At 44.0% G+C, this 20,549-nt stretch overlaps 1 protein-coding gene across 1 annotated transcript in view; it reads right to left on the bottom strand.

Moving 5' to 3' along the window:
* Shc4 (SHC adaptor protein 4) overlaps positions 1–20,549 on the bottom strand; it is a 90,435-nt gene that overhangs the window by 13,426 nt on the left and 56,460 nt on the right. The window contains exons 5-9 of the mRNA XM_052183480.1: positions 19,214–19,267; positions 15,135–15,186; positions 6,203–6,323; positions 4,518–4,686; positions 2,308–2,368 (exon numbers count right to left, since the gene is read on the bottom strand). Of these exons, the coding sequence (XP_052039440.1) occupies positions 2,308–2,368; positions 4,518–4,686; positions 6,203–6,323; positions 15,135–15,186; positions 19,214–19,267 (457 nt within the window). The remainder of the gene's footprint in view (positions 1–2,307; positions 2,369–4,517; positions 4,687–6,202; positions 6,324–15,134; positions 15,187–19,213; positions 19,268–20,549) is intronic.

Here is a 20,549-nt window from a genome sequence, read left to right on the forward strand (position 1 = left end):
CCCGGCTCTACCTCCTCGGTCTCTACCAGAGGTCACATTGGCCTTCTGCAGTATGATTGCCACTTAAACCTCAGGGGTCAATTCAAATCTCTCTTTCCTCAAGACTAGAGGGCCCTCTGCTTTCCCAGAGGCTTGTACTCAGGCTGTGAGGGCCGTTCCGTGGGAGCCACTAATCCTCCCATCCTTCTTACTTCCTTAAGGTCTGTACCACATCTAGGCTGCACATTCCGCAAAAGCAAGGGTAGCATCCGCTTGCTCACAGCTGCAAAGCATCATATGTCATATGTCTGGCACATGACTGTTATTGGATGCATGGTTATTAGCACAATCTTTCATGATCTGATAGCATGAAGGACTCCACATCATACAAATGGCTGTGTCGTAAGGACACCAGGAAGATTTTTTTTTTTTGCATCTCTAAATGAGCACATTTATAAACTTCAGCTGTATGTGCTCCAGGATCATCATGAAGTTGAACCCAAAGCCGTGGCTCTTGACTGGCTTGCTGTAAAACAACATTCCTTCTTCTATTGCTCACACGCCCCCTTTGATGTGGTCCAAACAGGACAAGCTCACAGCAGCTCTCGTGTGACAGTGGGAGAGAGGCCCAGTGGGAAGAATCTACTCTTGGTACCTGCTCCTTGTTCCGTGTGCTTCTGTTTGTCACCTCCTGCTGTGATCTCACTCAGTGTGAACACTTTGCACGTAAGAAATCCCAAGGTAGACTCCAGTCTCTCCAGAAGAAAGGGTAGCCAGGGCGCTGTATTTGTGCATTATGTGACATGTGACTGCTTGCTTAGTCGGATGGAATTATGGGCTAGGGAAGCCGCTTTACACTTTCACAAAGAAAAAAGTGGCTAACATCACTGCAAGGCAGTGGCGGTCTGGATAATACTTCCCTAAGCAATGTCATGAGCTGAGACTCAGTGATGACTAATCCAAGGAGACCTCTTCCCATACTCAACATTAGCCTGCTCTGAAATGTAGATGTGCATGCACTTTTATGCTAAATGCTGTGTGAGGCCTTAGTAGATATCACGAGGGAGCTGTGAATAAATGCAGGCTGTGTGAGAGACAGACCAAGTCAGCATCAGCACAGGAGAACACACTGCCAGTGTCGCAGAGAGGTCCAAAGAGGACAAGTTCATACCAGGTACATCTCGAATGCTAGAAATTCCCAGAAAGAGGGAAGTAGGAGGAGGGTCAGGAAGGACCCTCAGTTCTAAGAGGCATTTTGCACTTAGCATTAATTTAATTTTTAGCCATATAACTAAGAATTAGAATTTTACACTTGGTCTTAGCCAAAAGACTGAGAAGTAATTAACTTAGAATTTTAATTGACTAAAGAATTTCATTAAAAAAAAAAATGGAGACAGTTTCACTATGTAGCCCTAGCTGGCTCAAAACTTACTACATAGTCTGGGCTGGCCTTGAACTCAAAGCCCTCCGCCTCTGGAGTGCTGGGATTTAAGGCAAGTGCCACTGTGGAATTTTAATTGGTATCAAAAAGAAACTATGCTTTTAGAAAGTCAAAATGCTATTCTCACTCACAGATCTTCTCATGTAGCATGTAGAATGGCGAAAATCAGAGATAAACTACAACAAAGGACCTTCATGTTTCCCTGTTGTATAAAAATAAAATAGTAGGCTACAATGGCAGAAGTAGATATGAAAAGTGACAAATGAAGGATCGCTGAGTCCCTCAAAGTGGTTAGCCAGTCCCTCCCCTAACCCTGCAGGACTTACCTTCCTAAATAAATACATAGTCCTGCCAGGTGGGACGGGTGAAGCCGCTAGCTGGCAGCGCAATAGACGTATTTCTAGCATGACACTTGAGGCCTTGTGTTTGTCTGCCCCTCAGCATGAGCACACACAGGGATGAGCACAGGCCTCCCAGGCTAGGTGGATGGTAGGAGTTATTGGTGCAGTCAGTTATCTCTCCTGATTCCTTTGCCGAACTAGAACACAGGTTATGTCTTAACCAGACTGGAATCAGCACTGATTTCCATACTAATTCATTGTCTACTCTTTGGAATCGGACATCCAAGCATCTCATTCCTGTGAGAGTTTTCATGATCTCAAAGCAGTGCAGAACCCAGAGGTACGGCCATGACCTTGAAGATCACATGAGAGTGAGGGAGAAGTGTGGGGCTGTTGAACAACACGATAGCATTGTGGCTTCCCTGGGAAGCATGCAGCACAATGGCTGAATGTTTAGTGCCACGTCTGCCCTTTGAGAGCAGGGGCCTACACAGTCACATGGAATAGAAGGAGCTGGGGTGGCAGCGGGGGAGGCATTGTACCTACCTATTGGCCTGCTCCGTCCCATACAGTTCTTATACACACCGTTGCACATGGAGTTCCCAGGCTGTACAAACAACAGATTGCAGGATGTTTATCAAGAGGACATGTTCATAAAGAAAATTATAGCTTTCAGGAAAATAGAGTAGTCAGCTTCACTTTCTGACCCAGGAGATTTCTGACAGGTTGGAAACAGAATCTGTGTGTGAGAGAATAAGACTCCAGGGCCACCCTTTCAGAGTTAGTTACAAATGTGGGTCTGAAGGTTGGGGGGGTGGAAAGGGCTGGCCACATCCTGTGTCTCAAGTGTCCCTTCCTCTGCTGAAGAAGTCATATTCCAGCACTCACAGTCTCAGCTACAAAGGGATGTAATTGCCAGAAAATGATGTCTTAATTACTTTGTGTGTGTGTGTGTGTGTGTATGTGTGTGTGTGTGTGAGTGTGTGTTCATCTAAGTGTGGAAGCCAGAGGTTAATACTGGGTGTCATTCTTCAGAGGCCATTGACTTGGTATTTTGAAGTCTCAGTCACTCACTGAAACCAGGGCCTCTCTGAGATAGGCCAGGCTGGCTGACAGGGAACCCGAGGTGGCTGTCTCCTTCTTACCTCCTCTGCAGCACTGGGAAGAAAAGCCCACGCCATCTCACCCGACTGTGCTTTTAATGTGGATTCAGGGAATTAAGCTCAGATCCTCAAGCTTGCACAGCAAACACATTATAGACTGAGCTATCCCAACAACTACCTGCTTTTGGGGTGACAAACTAGAACCCTGATCTGCTGAAGTTTTGCTAGACTCATTTGTTATTCTTGAAAACCTCAGCCAATTAGAGGGCTTTGGTCATCCGCACCTTTGCACACGTTTTCTCCAGCAGTGGAGTGAAGATGTGCTGCTGCCTTGGAGAAGTGTAGTATGTGTGTGTTAGAAAGACTCATCTGGGCCTGGAGAGATGATGGATCAATGTGTAATGTACTTGCTGAGCAAGAGTGAAGATTGGAGTTTGGATTGTCAGAGTCTGGGCAAAGCCCTATGCAGAACTCTGTAACCTCAGTGTGTGGGTGGGTGAAATGGGAGGCAGGAGTGTATAAATGCCCAGAAGCTCCCAGAACATCTAACCTGAGAGAGAGAGAGAAAGAGAGAGAGAGAGAGAGAGAGAGAGAGAGAGAGAGAGAGAGAGAGAGAGAGAATGCTCTAGCAAGGACTCACCTTCAGATTGCCCTTTGACTTCTACATACACATATTCACATGCCCTCACACATGAATGTGTATACAACACATACACACACACAAAGCCATATACAAATATGCAAAAAGTTCAAGATGGATGATGGCATCCCATATGATAAAACAAATGAAATGAGTCAAATGTTCTACATGCGAGTGCTCACTGCGGGATTCTATATGCGAGTGCTCACTGCGGGATTCTTTCAACTATACTGAAAATGTTGAGATAGAGAGACCTGGGCAGAAGTGAAAGGTTCAGGAAGGGAGCACCAACATGAAATAATGTTTGGAAGCCAACAGAAGAGGACTCATCCAGTGGGTGCCAGCTCTAAAGATGGAGGGAGATTACTAAAGGGAGAATCCACTTAGCAAGGAAGTCCCTAGTGGCCAACCTAAAAGTCATTTACATTGGGTTGCCAATCAGAGTTAGGGTCTCCGTGTATGTGTGTGTGTGTGTGTGTGTGTGTGTGTGTGAGAGAGAGAGAGAGAGAGAGAGAGAGAGAGAGAGAGAGAGAGAGAGAGCCAGGAGGAAGACAATGCTCCTTAGAAGTGGGGATGAAAAAAGGGGAGGTGGTGTTGGTGAGTTGCAGCAGCCATAGCTTATCCATGGGCAGAAGAGAAAGAATCAATGGGGTGGTTCTGGATAGAACAAGGCCATAGTGCTGGCAGGAGAGGAGGGTCAGAGCACAGGGGAGAATCAGACACAGTGACTCAGGAAGAGAAGCGAGAGCCCAGGAAGACTGGGGAAGGTGGGAGGGTAAAGATGACAGCCATGCATTGGATAGTTTTAGTTTTCCCAGTGAAGACGGATATGAAGTCATCTCAGAAACTGTGGGTAGGGTACTGGGAATAAAAATGATCAGTGTAGACTGTGATTTACACCACTTTTGAAGAAGAAGATGCTACTTTCACATCTGAAAATCCTCAAATCGAGGGTTCTAGTGGTAAGAACAGAATCACACCTCTGGTACCAGTAACAATAAAATGGTACTCACCAAATAGCACAACTTTTCACAGCGGATCGGGCAGTAAGCCATCTGCTCTGTAGTTGGAACCTGGAGCCGCACGTCTGAAATGCCGCCTGCAGGGGGCTGCTTCCCTGGGATGGAGTTGTAATAGTCATGGTCTCTGTTTTCAGAGGTACCATCAACAAGGACCTCCTCCCTGTAAAGAGAAAAGAGAAGCTCCAAGAGGCTGTGTGGGAATTCAAAGGCTGCAGGGATACAAAGAAATCAGAGCCAAGCAAATCAGCGGAAAAACTGCAGTTGTGTTTTAAGTTTACAGCTGTGCTTAGGCCATGTCACACACTTGGACTGCCACGCTGAAGAGTTTACACGTCTGTGGAGAGCACCCATGGAGAAAGCCATCGAAGACTGTCGGGGTGAGGCGTTTGGATTTCTCCCCAGCTGATGGGGGTGAGAATGACGGTAAACGGTGGCTCACCTGAACGAAAGGCTGCTTTACCTCAATATCATAAAGGCACAAAGCCTTCTTCAGTACCTCAGGCTCACTTCAGTTGCTTCCTTTGGAAATGCTTTGGTCAAAGAAAATTTAGAAATTGTTCTTTGGGTAGAGAGCCTGGCCGAGTTTATTAAACTAAAATGAAAACTCCATTAAAAACAGAGAGCTGTAGCCAGCTATCTTGTCTGCACAAATCCAGACAAGTATGGTATTCATAAAGAACTATTAGAGTCACATGTGGCAAGTGGGAGAATTCTGTAAACATGCAATTGTTTTAAAAATTGAAACAGGGTAGAAAGGCAATAAACTGGCTTTTCTTCCAAATTGGAATTAACAAAAGTTCCTATAAAAAAGAATAAGTCAAACCAAATCTCTTCATGATTCTGCATGTATGTGGAGGGCAGGGGGCAGTGTGATTGAGATGAAGGGTTTATGTTCCTGTGTGTATGTGTCTGCCTCTGTGTGTGTGTGTGTGTGTGTGTGTGTGCATGTGTGTCTGTCTGTCTGCCTCTGTGTGTGTATCTGCCTCTGTTTGTGTGTCTGCCTCTCTGTGTGTGTGTGTCTGTCTGTGTCTGCCTCTGTCTGTGTGTGTGTGTGTGTGTGCATGTGTGTCTGTCTGTCTGCCTCTGTGTATGTGTACATGTGTGTGCATGTGTGTCTGTCTGTGTCTGCCTCTGTGTGTGTGTGCATGTGTGTGTGTGTGTGTGTGTGTCTCTGTCTCCCTCTGTGTGTGTGCGCATGCGCCATGACGCACAGCTGGAGGTCAGAGGACAGCTTGGGGAGTCAGTCCTCGCCCTCCTTCTTGTTTTGAGGATGCAGCTCTTATTTCTGCTGCTTCACTGTGGAATCCAGGCTAGCTGCTGTCCCTTCCTTCCTTCCATCTCGCCGCAGGAGCTCTGAGATGGCTGCCAGAAAGCCACTCTCTTAATTTTGGTTTATTACTGAAACTGTTACTTATAAGAACAAATATTCTTCTGATTAATGAACTTCAAAAAAATTTTTTTTGGTGTTTTATTTTTACACAGGATTTCACCAAGTAGCCTTGACTGCCCTGGAACTTGCAATGTAGACCAGGCTGGCCTTGGACTTGTAGAGACCCATCTGCTTCTGTCTCCCAAGTGCTGGGAGCAAGGCATGCGTGACACATCCTGCCATCACGGTAATGATTTAAGTGTTCAGAAAGACAGAAAATTAAATAATAATGGAACTCTTGACTGACCTTTCCAGAGTGTTCAAGGAAGGATTTTTCAAGTACTGTTTGAAGCGGAGTTCAAAGGCCTGCCCTATGGTACTTATGACATCTTGGGCCATCCCACTGCGACACTCCAGAATGTGGCACGCTGTGAGAAGACACATTAAAAACGTAGTATCATGAGAACAGTATACAAAAGCAAAATAGTCCCAGAACATGAGTAAATAGCTATGTTTAAAAAAAAAATCAGACCTTCTCCACCTCTAAAACAGCATAATCAGATTTCATATTCCATATGAATCAAGCAGAAAATAATCAAAATGTACATATCTAAAAACTTGGAAATTCTGAGCTGGGCATGTGGTGTACCTTTACTACCAGCACTCAGGAGGCAGAGGCAGATGGATCTCTGTCAGGTCCAGATAAGCCTACTCTACAGACTGAGTTCTAAGAGAGCCAGATTACACAGAGAAACTGCTTCAAAAAATGGTATCAAGGCAGATATTTAGGGCTTAAATCTTTAGATTGTCTTAAATTTTTTTGCAATTATTTATAAGTAAGTATGTGTGTGTTCAAATGTAGGTCAGAAAACAACTTTCTTGAATTAGTTCACTCCTTCCACCGTGTGAGTCTCTGGGATCAAACTCAGGCTTGGTAGCAAGTATCCTTAGAGCCTGTAAGACATGTTCTTCAGATGAAGCAAGCTAAGTTGTAAATCACATTATACAGAGAGGTCGTTTACTTGAGGTTTTCTTGTTTGTTCATTTCTAATCTCATACATATGTGGCTCAATTTTTAAAAAATCAAAATGAGAATGATTGCAAAATAGAACCAAAATTGCTGTAACTTTTTTCCTTTGGGTTGAAAAGAGATAAAAATCAGGAAGACAGAAAGAGAGAGAAAGAGAGAGAAGCAGGAGATTCCAGCATAAATAAGTACACAGACAATGCTGCTCCCCTGTGAGAGAGCTAAGAGGATGGGAGACTAGAAGTGCTCTGTGAAAAAGACCCAGAGGCAAATTCAAATTCCGATTGTGCCACCAGCTGTGTAATGCTGGATGTGCTGCTTGTGGGGGCTTGAATAGGAATGCCTGCCCTTCCCTGTCCTCCATAGACTCAGAAGCTTGATGAGGTCCCAAGCTGGTGGAACTTTTGGAGAAGGATTAGGAGGTGGGGCCTTGGAGGAGGCATGTCCTGGGGGCGGGCTTTGAGGTTTCTCTGCCTTTTGCTTGTGCATCAAAATGTGAGCCTTTGGCCTACTGCTCAGGCACAGTACCTGTCTGCTGGATGCCACACTCCTACCATGACGACCGTGGACTCACTCTCTGAAACTAAATCCTCCTCCTTTTATAAGTTGTCTTGGCCATGGTGTTTGTCACAGTACTAGAAAAGTAACGATGGCGCCAGTCAATGGCCAGACCTCACTTACGAGGACAACAGGACAAGCTGTCTGTTTACTTTAGAGGAAGTCTAGCATTCTTTTCTTCATACTAGCTTAAACCGTCTGACGAGCAGGACAAGCAGGCAGGGCACACAGAAGCACGAGACCCAACCCCACCCTTTGCCACTTGAGCACACTCGATGCCTTGGCTTTCTTTGCAACTTCTCTGACTTGAAAGCCTAGAGGTTTGGGGTTTGTCTGTCCATGGGCAGTTCTCCAAAATAATTTTCTGCTTCGCTTCCATTAAGAAGCATGGAACAGAAAGCAGAAAAGGGAAAAAGTAAACAGAAAAAAAGAAAAAAAAAAAAACAGGGCTGGTGCCACGCCCCACCTCCTCTTAGGAAACACCCCTGTTTGGACAGTGCTACTCTTTGAACTCTTTTAGTTTGATCATGTGATCACAGGGAAGCAGCATGGGAACCTTCCATGGATCACATACAAAATGCCAGAATTCCTGGTCAGGAGCCCCCCTACCTGCTGCTAACAGTCAAAGGGGAAAAGATGGATACATATGAAATCCCATGTTCCCAAGTGACTCTTGGTGACATGCAAACAGCCACGGTACCCTGAGTTCTGCTGTCCACGTTTGGAATCACTGCACGCACCTGGTCTCCTTCCCAAGGCCACAGTTCTCCCTGGAGCATCAGGAAGAATCATGGGAATCTTAGCATGTCCCTTCACTAGAATTCCGAATGGTAATAGTACCCAAAATAATGAATATTACTCTTAGCAGATAGAAGGCCTTTTAACGAGTTTTGTTTCTTTAAGTTTCTGAGAGGGTGAGTCTATGACCATCATAGCTAGGAGTGTGGAGGCAGGCAGACAACAGGCAGGCAACAGGCAGGCAACAGGCAGGCAGGCAGGTAACAGGCAGACAGGCAGGCAACAGGCAGGCAGGCAGGCAGGCAGGCCGGCAGCAGGCAGGCAGGCAGCAGGCAGGCAGGCAGGCAGGCAGCAGGCAGCAGGCAGGCAGCAGGCAACAGGCAGGCAGCAGGCAGCAGGCAGGCAGGCAGGCAGCAGGCAGTAGGCAGACGGGCAGGCAGGCAGGCATAGCAATGGCAGTTAGCTTAGAGCTTACATCTTGATGCACCAGCATCACGAGGCAGAGAGAGCTGACTGAGAGTGGAATGAGCTTTTTTGAAACCTCAAAGCTCACCCCCAATGCACACCTCCTCCAGGAACTCACTATGTACCCCTGGCTGGCCTGGATCTCTCTCTGTAGACCAGGCTGGCTTTGAACTGATGGAGATCCACCTGCCTCTGTCTCCTGAGTGCTGATATTAAAGGCATACACCACCACTCTCAGACTGTTCTTGTCTAGAATTCGATCTTGAAATAAAGGTCAGTGGCACAGATCATCCACCAGATGGTGCTGTGAGACACAAATGCAGTACCAGCCTCCAGAAGCACTGGACTCCACGAACAGTAGGTTCACAGGCAGAGCCTGTGTACTCTATAAGCATACATGCAAATACAGGCTAGCAGGTTCGTTTAGGTTGATTTTCATTGGCAGGGGCTTTGGTTTTTACAATTCTCTTTCATTCAGCCCAAGGCTTTCCTATACATAAATAGTCCAGGGAAACCGGGGCCTCTCCTCAGACTAAGGTCAGAAGCAGTATGGAAACTACCTTAGCCTCTCGCAGCATGGACTGCCTCACAACAGCTACAGGAGAAGGCTGGACTTAACACTGACATTTTTAACTTGCCTTCTCTACAAAGAAAGCCTTTCATAAACTGATGAGTCCATCACAGGGCCCTAGCCAAGACAGGAAAATGTAAAACCAGCTTGATCTGGATGGAAACACTGAACCAGGTATACAGCAGAGGGAGGGTGGGGGCGGGTGACACGTTGGTCTCCTGGGCCCACCTCCACTTCCTGCCAGCCTAGCTGTCCTCATCACCCTTGCCATCTGGCTGCTGCCTTTCTGAGGTTGCCTAGTCTGTGGGCTCTCTGCTGAAGTGAATGTGTTTTCTTTCCTTCAGTCTCCTCCCACTCCAGCGTGCAACCATCCTGGTGTCCTCTCCAGGAAAAAGTGTAATTCCTCCTAAGAAGGCCATTTTCACTGAGCCTCCTTCTCAAACCACAAATCCTCGACTTCGGCCCTCTCTGAAAGCCTGAGGTCTTCCGCTCAGGACTCCTCTGCTGGTGATCTTACTCCTGGTCTCTTCTTTCCCTCTCTTCTCTTCTGTTTCCTCTCTGTCTTCCTCCCATGTGTCTAGCTGTCTCCCCATCTCGCATGCCTTAAGATCCGTTCCTGGCTGGCATCAGGTCCAGACCTGCAGTAGCAGGCTTGGAGGGCGTTAAGGGCAGATGCCTAGCTCACGGTCAGTTTGGGGCCCCCCCCTCCCATTTGCCAATTGAATAGGTTGAGGTTTATCGAGGCTGATGAAGGGACAGCTGCTCCCTCCTGGTCTGAGGAACGAATGGCATGTCCACACACCTCAATGGTTAGAACACTGTAAACTACTGAACCCAGCCAGGCCCATCAATCTCCTGGTCAGAAGGCCACCCCTTGTTGCCCCTGGCAGTCTTTCTACTTGTAGCCCCCAGAAATCTCTCCATCTGTGCGGTCGTTTGCAGATCTCTATTGCCAAGCCTTCTGAACTTTAGAGTTCTAACCAAAAAAGCCTACCCCCACCCCCACCCCACCCCTACCCAGCTTTCTATCTCTTCACTAAATACCAACCAAAATCTTAGGTATATTTGCTTTGGTACTCTGGGCTTTTTTCTATGAAGACCCTATAATCCCACTTCCATAGTGGCTTCGCGACTCCCATTGCTGACCGTAATTCAGAGGCGTGGCTGGTTCCCTAATCTTCCCTACCTCCTCTCCAAAGCAGCGCCAGGATTTACAGCCTGTCTGTCCTGTGCTTTGTCCCTCAAACGCTAATAAAACGGACTTTGAATTTCCTTCAGAGTCTGTTTTAAGATTATTTTATTATTAACTAAGGACCTGTAAAAGGGAATCCCAATCTCCAGTGACACTTGGACAGAACTGTTCTCCCTCAGGATAACTCTAATTCACTAGGCAATGCTATGTCACTGTCTGATTCCACTAGTTTTTATTCAGGGATTTAGAACATTTAAAAATATATAACAAATATTCATTGTTAGAACTGAAGAAAAGAAAAAGGAAAAGAAAGTTAAAAACACCCCAAATTTCACTATGTGGGGATAGTCGCTATTAGCGGTTTGACATAAGCCTTTCAAGTTTTGTTTTTTCTTGTGTAAATCCCTTCCCAAAATCACCTGGGGTCACAGTATACGGATTGCTCATATTCTGTCTGTGCACTCAATAGCATAGTGGATACTTCTACTGTGGCTTATTCATTCTTCTAAAACAATCTTGAACATGCTGCAGATTGGTTTAATTTTTAATAGATAAATACTGGGTTAATATTTGCCTCCAGCATATAAATATTATATGGCAGTGATTTTAATTGTTTGATCTTTTTTCACATGCTAATTACTTCCTGAGAAATGAAACTGCTGGTTTAAAGGCCATACTGGACAACAGATTTTTGACACAAGTCGTCAGTCAGCCCTATAGAAAGTTTGGATCTGTGCTCTTGTTGGCCACGTTCAAAATTAACCACTTCTCTAAGCCACACTGTTAACCACTTCTCCAAGCCACACTGTTAACCACTTCTCTAAGCCACACTTGCTGTTTCCCAACATTAGAAATCAGAACATGAAACGTGACATCTATAGCGCTTGGACTCTGGATTGCTGGTAAAGCCACATTTCCTTCACATGCTTCTTGGAGTCTTGTAATGTTCCTTTGAAAGGAGCTTGTGCTCAGGACGTGGACCTGCTCCCCACTCACTGTCTTATCCATGACATACCAGTGTTACCTGCTTTATATTATATATACATATATACACAACTTTATACACTATTTCCTACTATATATATAAAACTTTATGCAGTATCATCTCTATATATATATGACATACCATTATTACCTACTTTGTATTATATATACATGCATATACAACTTTATACAGTATTACCTATTATATATATATGTACACACATAATGACATAAAGGTATTACCTACTTTATACATATATACACAACTTTATGCAGAATCACTTACTTTATATGTATATATAAAATAATATATAATAATTGAACATGCTAATTACTTCCTGAGAAATGAAACTCCTTGTTTCTGTTTCACTATTTACCCTTTTCCTATTGACAAGAATCTCCACCTCCTTAGTAGCAACTTGCCTGCAGCTCCTGCTGGATGATGCGAGGCAGCAGGTAGGAACTGGGAGCCAGCCACAGAGATGATGGATTACATACAGTATCTCTCCAAGCTCCCCAGGAATAAGCAATTCCCATCCCATGTCAACACTACATGTAAACACTCATCAGATCCTATTAGTCCACAGATTTGGTCCAAACTGCCCCTTCATCCCCCAGGCAATTTAGGCCATTAACAACATCTGTTTAGGACTAAGGAGAATTTATCTGACTTGGAATCTACAATTCCGACTGATTTTCTATCCTCTGATATCACTGTACAGACATAGCAGCGAGAAGCATCGCATTGCAATTGCAGAGCAATGGCAGAAGTCATAACACTTTCTATAAATCTCAGAATCTTCACTGGTGTCTGGTGACACCACATGTGCGAGTGCATTTCCCACTCTCTATGGTCCATTTTGACTTCTCTTTCCCTGTGGCTCTTTAGCCTCTGTTCTGTTTCCTTCTCCGAAGCCCTGTCTCCATGGACGCCACCTCCTCACAGCTACCTCATTACATTGTACTTCAACCTGTGCACATCCTACTGAGCACAGACCCAGTGAAGGCTTTGATTCCTTTGATGTTTGTGTCAGCTATCAACTTGACAGTGTAGAATCAATCTCCTGGCAGATGGCTGCTGCATGCCTGTAAGGAGTCATCTTGACTGTGTTAACTGAGGCGGGAGGCCCAGGCACTCTGCATGGCGCTGTTCCCTGGCTGGGATCCAGGATTGTATATATAGAGAAGGGATCCAGGATTGTATATATAGAGAAGGGAACTGTGCAGCAAGCATGCTTTCACCCTTCTCTCTTCCTGAAGATGGATGTGACAGGAGTTGCTGTTTCAAGTGCTTGTGACCTTCCTGCCACTGACAACCACCCTTAAACAGGGATCCAGAATAAACCCTTAAACTGCTCTGTTAGGCTATTTGGTCATAGCAGCAGGGAGACTATCTAAGACAATGGCAGATGCCAAAGATGCAAATGAATCTGCATTCCAGGTGCCTTTCTTTACCCTCTTTTTTAACTGGGTCTCAGGATCTCGGACTATAGCCCAGACTATGTCCTAGAGCACAGCACATAGCTCAGACTGGCCGAGTATTTGTGGCAATCCTCTTTCCATATCTGTACTTTTTAGGGTAAGAAAAACAAATGTTATTCAGAGTTCTCCCCAAGCACAGCCAGCGGCTTCCTGCAGTAGCTTTCCCAGTGCTCGGCTCCTTCACGTCCCCATTATCCTCTCAACATCATGCAGCTCAGTGCTTCCCTTTCTCCGGAGTATTTTAAAGTGTTTGCCACCTGCTCTTTCCTTTCTCCATTCTCAGGACCATGTCTTTCAGCATCGACTATGGCCAAGCTTTATCTCATAATCTCACTCTGACAATCACACTGCCTCCATGGCTTCAAGTTTCTCCCTGAATGCACCCACTACAGTCTGCTCCATCAGTCTCTCTAGGACTCTGCAAATGGCACCTCTACCCATCTACGCATGAGATCAAGACCCTGCTTATTAGGTCTTCCTTGTCTGCCCTGGGAGACTGTTTTCCTTCTTCCTCTACATGCAGCCTGCAGTTGTGCTTCCCAACATGCTGTGCGCATTTCCACCTCTGTTCCTTCCATTCCCAAATACCACTCCATGTTTATTTAATCAGATATCTGTGGGCAAATTCCATCACTAGGGTGGAAGACTTTCCTTAAATCCCAGGTTCTATTAGAGGGGAACTAGCTTAAACCCATCTCTCAGTGGAGTCTGAATGCCTCCGGGTTGAGGATGAGAAACAGTACTAACTACATCAGTCCAGAGAGGTCAAACTTTCTAAGGAACCTCAGGCCTTTGACTGGAATCAGCCTGTAGGTACCTTTCCTAGGTTACCTCGTTATACCCTAGGATGAGACCCTCACTGGGCTTGTCCACTCGGTCATTGAGACTGTCTCTGTGTATCACTCATGTCTGAGCCATTGTGAAGGGTCTGAGAAACAACAGTAAGAAGGGCAGGCCCCTGCCTTCATGGAGATATCAATCTAACAGAAAGAACATGTAACATGCAAACAAGTATGTGAAAAACAGCAACAAAGTATGACTCGTTGGTAGGAAGAGAAATACTGGGTCATGATGGGGGTGGGGCACACGTGACTAGACGCAGGTGATGTCATCAGTAGAAGGCCCCTCAAAAGAAGAGACACTGGAACTGAGACCTAAAGGTGGAGAGAGATTGCCTTGGACACACAAATCCTGAGTTCTAACCCTGGCGCTGCATAAAACTGGGCATGGTGACACTTGCCTATAATCACACTCAGGAGGTGAAGGTAGGAGGATCAGAAGTTCAAGGTTATCCTCAGCTACACAGTGAGTTTAAGTCCAGCCTTATCTCAAAAAAAAAAAAAATCAAACCCAAAACCCACATACTCAAAGTAACAGCTTTTCAGATGCAAGTGCATAGGGAGACACACACACATACACACACACACACACACACACACACACCAACACCAATGCTTCATTGAGTTTTGTGTTGAATTTCTTATCACCCAGGGATATGGGAACCATGCTACCATAACCAAAACAGTTTATTTTTTGCATATGTAAATGCATAAGCTTTTCAGTTTGTGAACCTTTCAAGTGCAAAGATTTAAATACTGTGAAGTTTTCCACTCTTCTCTGCTGGTAGAATTATTTATTTCCAATTCAAATTTAGTTTTCTTAGAGTCTGTCAATATCACACTACAGTGATGGCACACCATTGCACCATGCCCATCGTTTGGAAGACGATGAAACAGGCCCGGAGGGACCTACAGATTCTTCTTTATCAGCACCTGTTCCAGGCTGACACTGTAGCGCCTGGTCAGCTTAATAAGAGTGCTCAAGGGGCTGGAGAGATGGCTCCGTGGTTAAGAGCACGGACTGCTCTTCCAGAGGTCCTGGGTTCAAATCCCAGCAACCACATGGTAGCTCACAACCATCTGTAATGAGATCGGATGCCCTCTTCTGGTGTGTTTGAAGACAGCTACAGTATACTTACATATAATAAATAAATAAATAAATAAATAAATAAATAAATAAATAAATAAATAAATCTTTAAAAAAAAAAAGAGTGCTCAAGTTTGCAATGACCGTGACTCCTAGGATAACAGAAGCATTGCTCATAGACAGGGCCTTACTGTGTGATACCCATTACTGGGTACATTAGAAATAACTGTTTATTTTTATTGTTATAGTTAGTATCTAACAGTTCTTGTGAAAACCCAGAAGTTGCTTTTCCATACCTCGTTGGTTGACTGGATCTTTAGCTACATAGGCAACATAGTCTGTAGTATCCTATAAAAAAAAAAAAGAGAAACAATTGCATTTAAAATGAATGAATTGTAACCACTGGAAGATAAGACTTCCTTAGGACCCAACTGAGCCAAAGTCTTAGACATAACTGTTTATCTATGGCCTAGGTTCTCAGCCTTTTAATGTTATGACCCTTACATTGTGCCGTTCCTCATATTGTGGTAACCCCCAGCCATAAAATTATTTTCATTGTTACTTCATAACTACTTTTTCTACTGTTATAAGTCATAATGTAAATGTTTGTGATGGTCTTAAGTGACCTCTGGAGGGGTCACAACCCACAGGTTTAGAACTATTGCTCTATGGCATACCCAAGAGAGTTTAACAATTAAATCTGTATTTTTCTGACTCTAATGAGGAAAGGATAAAGATCAAAAATTCAGTCTGAGTATATCATTAAGAATAAAAGAGAATACAGTTAAGGAATTCTTTAAAACTATCTAGGAACTGACTGTTGAACTGGGTTGAAATGTGTGAAGAACTCCTCTGCCACAAAGTCAGCGGTAGCTCAGATGTGGTGCCGCCCCTGGCCTGTGTCCAGATTCATGTGCATATGAAAATGAGCTCATCAGAGACTTGTTGGTGTCTTTGGTTGCATGTGTGTGTGTTGCAAGATAGTTTACAGAATAAAAGAGCAAAAGTAAAAATTATTTTACCCATAGGCAGAGGCAAATCATTTAAAAACAGAGAACCTATGAATATCTTAAGTTCAAAAAGAGATACACTGCTGTGTTTGTAAAAACAAGAGGGTGAACACTTGGAAATTCCAGTTTTTATGGAAAACAGTGAGCTGATGAATAGGACGGCTTTAATAATTAAAGGTGCTTTTGCTATCTTAATTCTCAGAGGGGAAAAAAAAATACCTGCAATGCTATTTCAGAGTATTAGAATGGTCCCTAGAGGGAAGATGGTGTCTACTGGCAGGAAGTAGAAGCGGTGCTGGTAATGCCCTCCAGGGTAGCCACTTAACAACCACAATGAATCATGCAGGAAGCAGATCTCAGGGTCAGCAGAACTTGTCTTAAGTCATTTTTAAAAATAGCACACACCTAAGTAAATGTCTCAGGCAAATAGAAAGCTGGTTGGAATAGCTTCTAAATAAGTCAGGCCCTGTCTATCAGTATTGCTTTCTGTTAGCGTAGGAGTTGAGGTCCTCGCAGACTTGAACACTCTAGTTAAGCTGACCAGGTGCTACAGTGTCCCTGGAACAGGTACTGCTGAAGAAGCCGTGGGACCCCTCCTGGCCTGCTTCATCGCCTTCCAAATGATCTTGCATTTTCTAATGGTTTTAAAATTCTATAACTGTAAATATGGGGGGAGGGGGGGACACTGCAGAATACTTAAAAGGAAAGAACACATGTCAGGAGAAAATATTATTTGAAATATCTTTAATTTTTCACAAATCTGTAGCATGCTTTGAAACAGAGAAAGCATGGGCATTTGCATATAGGAGCATTTGCAATAGATGTTCACACAACTATTAGGAAAACAAAAACTTCCTGAGAGAGAATTAAAAGGAAGGAGAGCAGACATCACTGGGTAGGAGGAATGTCCCATATTTTTGAACGAGGATGCTGAGTCACATGGGACTTCTAACTGGCTTCACTCTGTGACTAGCCCAGGCAGCTAGTTAACTGAAGTAGCTCAGTGGCATCCTTAAGCAAATGCAGAGACAGATTCACTGTGTCCAGCTCTGTGTGCGTTATCTCACTCGGTTCTGGCAACACAGGGGTGATAGGAATTATCCCTATCTTGTAAAGGAAGACCCAAATCTTAGAAAAGTTAATACATCAAGCTCTTGACTCTAATGTTTAACCCCAGCCTTCACTGTCTTCCTGACAGGAGGGTAAAGCTTCACTGGTGGGGGGAGGGGCTAATACCAAGCCGGGTCATCGTTTAAACCCCAGCCAGTGGGTTTTTCAACTGCGGAGTCCAGGGTTTCCACCAATTATAGTGATGTAAACATTTTCCCACAATGGTTGAGGATGGTTTGATTCTGGCAAGGACAGTGCTTCAGTTAATTTAAAGCTTTGAAATCATTTTAAGACAGGATGGGAAGCCTTACAATTCTGAAGGACAGAAACAACTCCTGTTGGATTTACAGTAAATGAAGGCCTGCGCACCAGCCCTAATATGACAACAGCCCCAGGAACTCACACAGGATAATGTCAGGGCAAACACCAATCATTACATTATTTTTTAAGTATATCATACACAAATAAATCTTTTTTAAAGTGTGCCTGAGTCCCATCATAATAAATCTAATGGACTAAGATTCTCTCTCCCTCTCCCTCTCCCTCTCCCTCTCCCTCTCCCTCTCCCTCTCCCTCTCCCTCTCCCTCTCCCTCTCTTCCCTCTCCCTCTCTTCCCTCTCTCTCCCTCTCTCTCTCTCCCTCTCCCTCTCCCTCTCCCTCTCCCTCTCCCTCCCCCCCTCTCTCTCTCCTAACTTTAGGTTTGATAGTTGAGGTCAGATTATGAGGTTGGCTAGATTAGAGTGTATTTATATATGCACACACACTCTCTCTATGGGCTCACATCATGCAACACAAGCCATCCTACACACCCTGTTTGCTAATGGATCAACAATTTACTATCTGTGCATGCAGGCCCACTCTAAGGACTCTGGTCCCCAAATGAAGCAGTGATGTAAAAGTATCTTTTAGTCACCTGATGCACTTGTCATCTCTGAGGCTTACTGCCTCTGTCTGCTAACCTAGGTCTAGTCATGGAAGCTTCTAGCCTCTGTACGATCTAATCTAACCTAGGCCTAGAATGTTTTCAGTCTCTGAGATTTACAGCCAAATAAATGTACTTTTCTTGTTCTTTCTGAACTCTGGCTGGCTGATTTAACTCAGTTGTTCTGGCTCTCCAAGCTGACTGAGTCTATCTGGTTTCTCTCAGCTTCTCAATGAATTGCTCTGTTTGGCCTCAAACTAACTCGAACAATCAGTTCTAATATTCTGGCTCCCTCACACATCCTCTGGCTCATTCTGTCCACACCCGTGCCTAGCTCTTTTTTTTTTTTTCTCTATCAGTAAAACTGCCACCTCTTTCCTCCCTCCCTCCCCCTCTCCTCCCTCCTCCTTTCTGCCCTGTTCTGTCTTAAGTAGCCTCTTTTTTCCTCTCTCTTCTAGTGAGAGTTGGGCATATCCTATTCTCTCAAATCTTTTTCTGATGTGTCCCTTTTCTGCCACTCAATTAGAAATCACTTTCAAACACGGGTGCTTCCTCTACAAACTAACTTTACCTTCACTGTTTGGGATTAAAGGTGTGTACTAACAGTTTAGTCTGAATTCCAGCTAAAGGGATAGATGGTGTGTGCTAAGGCTGAGCCACACCACAACTAAAGTCAGCTTTTTTCAGTAAACAACAATCTCAGGGTTCACAGTGTGATCAAATATCCTGCAACACAGTGAGGAATCAAGCAACGACATTCTGGAAAGTATTCTCAGAGAGAAGCACTGTACAGCCTGTGGGAAGTGAGCCCTACACAGCCTCCTGACAGAGAGGAACCATGAATTCTCCCTCCGTGGCTGAGCAGTGTCTCCAAGGTTTACACAAATCTGGGTGGTCATTATAGATTGTCCTTGTTGGCCTTGGCTGACAACTATGATGGCTGATAACTAGAATGGGATTCCCATCTTGTATTAAATCCAACTGATGGTCTAATTAGTCTGCTGATGGGGAACATTCCAAAAGAGAAACGGCAGTGCACATAGGACAGACAGATCTCATGATTTTTATGTTAACTGAAAATTTACCAGATGATAACTCAGTGGCTACTAACACCACAGAGGGTTAGCAATGGTATTCTAGTAAGCCTAATCTTTTAAAATCCAGACACAGGAAATATTTGCCCAAACCACTGTGAGTGTTTTGTTTTGTTTTCTATCTGATACATGAAGCATTTAACAAATTACAATATCTGGAAAAGATATTAAGTAGTTAATATTCTGCATATGAAAATTCTTAGGACTCACAAAAAGAAGTTTTACAGATCTAAACTTACAGGGTCCCCTCCAGAGGCAAATGAAATCGATTGCATTTGATGATTTGCAATAATCTGGAAAACAAAAGCAAATGAAACAATTTAATGCTATAATATGTTTGATTAGTTGCTACCCCGCTTAACACCCCCTTAGAAACTACACTTCTGTGTAAATTCTAAAACTCTTTTGTTGTTTTGCTATCAGATTGACACTAAGGCATTGTGTATCCTAAGGATTTACTCTGCCATTAAGGTATGTATCCACCCCTGAATACTCTCATCTAATTCATGGATTTGGCATGCCTTTCTCTCTGCCCCTATTCACCTAGGTAGACAAATGATCTAGGTCTTACTATCAAATCAGCAATCTACTAAATACCACTGTCTGGATACAGCCAATCAGAGTTTTGAGGGAGATCAGTAGTAGGAGAGTATCTCTCTCTGTCACTAAGGAACACCCCCCCACACACACACACTTGCCCAAGGGGCCATCTTTTGTCATGTGGGTGAAGTCTTCTGGAATATAAAATTTTCTTTCCAGAAAAACTGAGAGCTGATAGTTAAAAACGGAGTTGGAAACGTGTTTCATCACTTTAACCAGTACATTTCCCCCACTTCCCTTCATATTCTTATTTATTTTTTCTATTTATAGATTTAGTATATTTACTTTTGTTTTGGTTATTCACTACTATGTATCCAAACACACTAATATTAAGACTTCTAACATGGGGGCTAGAGAAGTTGCTCAGTGGTTAAGGACCCTGGTTCTAGTCCCTGCTCCAACATGTTGTCTCAAACCATGAGTGACTCTAGTTCCAGAAGATTCAAAGCCCTCTTCTGGCCTCTAGGGGCACCGAACATGCACATAGTACATACAAGTAGGCAAACCACTCACACATAAATCTAAAAACGATTGAAAATTTTAAAGACTTCTAATATGAAGTATGACTAGACAAATAACTGCCCAAAATGATTGTTTCATTGGAGATTCTAATTTGTTTGTTTGTGTTTGGAAATCACAGTCAATGACTAACTTGTATAGGTTTAAAGGTTAATTAAAATATCAGCTATGCAACTACAATGAATCCTGACAAGACAGAACCTACGAAGGCTGTACATATAAGACGGCCAAGCAAAACTGCTCCTAGATGGATACTCAACAATAATTGAATAAATTTGTGCAACAAAAATGTTTTCTTAGGAAATGAAATGGGCTGGAGAGATGGCTCAGCGGTTAAGAGCATTGACTGCTCTTCCTAAGGTCCTGAGTTCAAAGTCTAGCAACCACATGGTGGCTCACAACCATCCGTAATGAGATCTGACGCCCTCTTCTGGTGTGTCTGAAGACAGCTACAGT

The sequence above is a fragment of the Apodemus sylvaticus genome, chromosome 5 (genome assembly GCF_947179515.1).
Source record: "Apodemus sylvaticus chromosome 5, mApoSyl1.1, whole genome shotgun sequence".
Lineage (NCBI taxonomy): Eukaryota > Metazoa > Chordata > Mammalia > Rodentia > Muridae > Apodemus > Apodemus sylvaticus.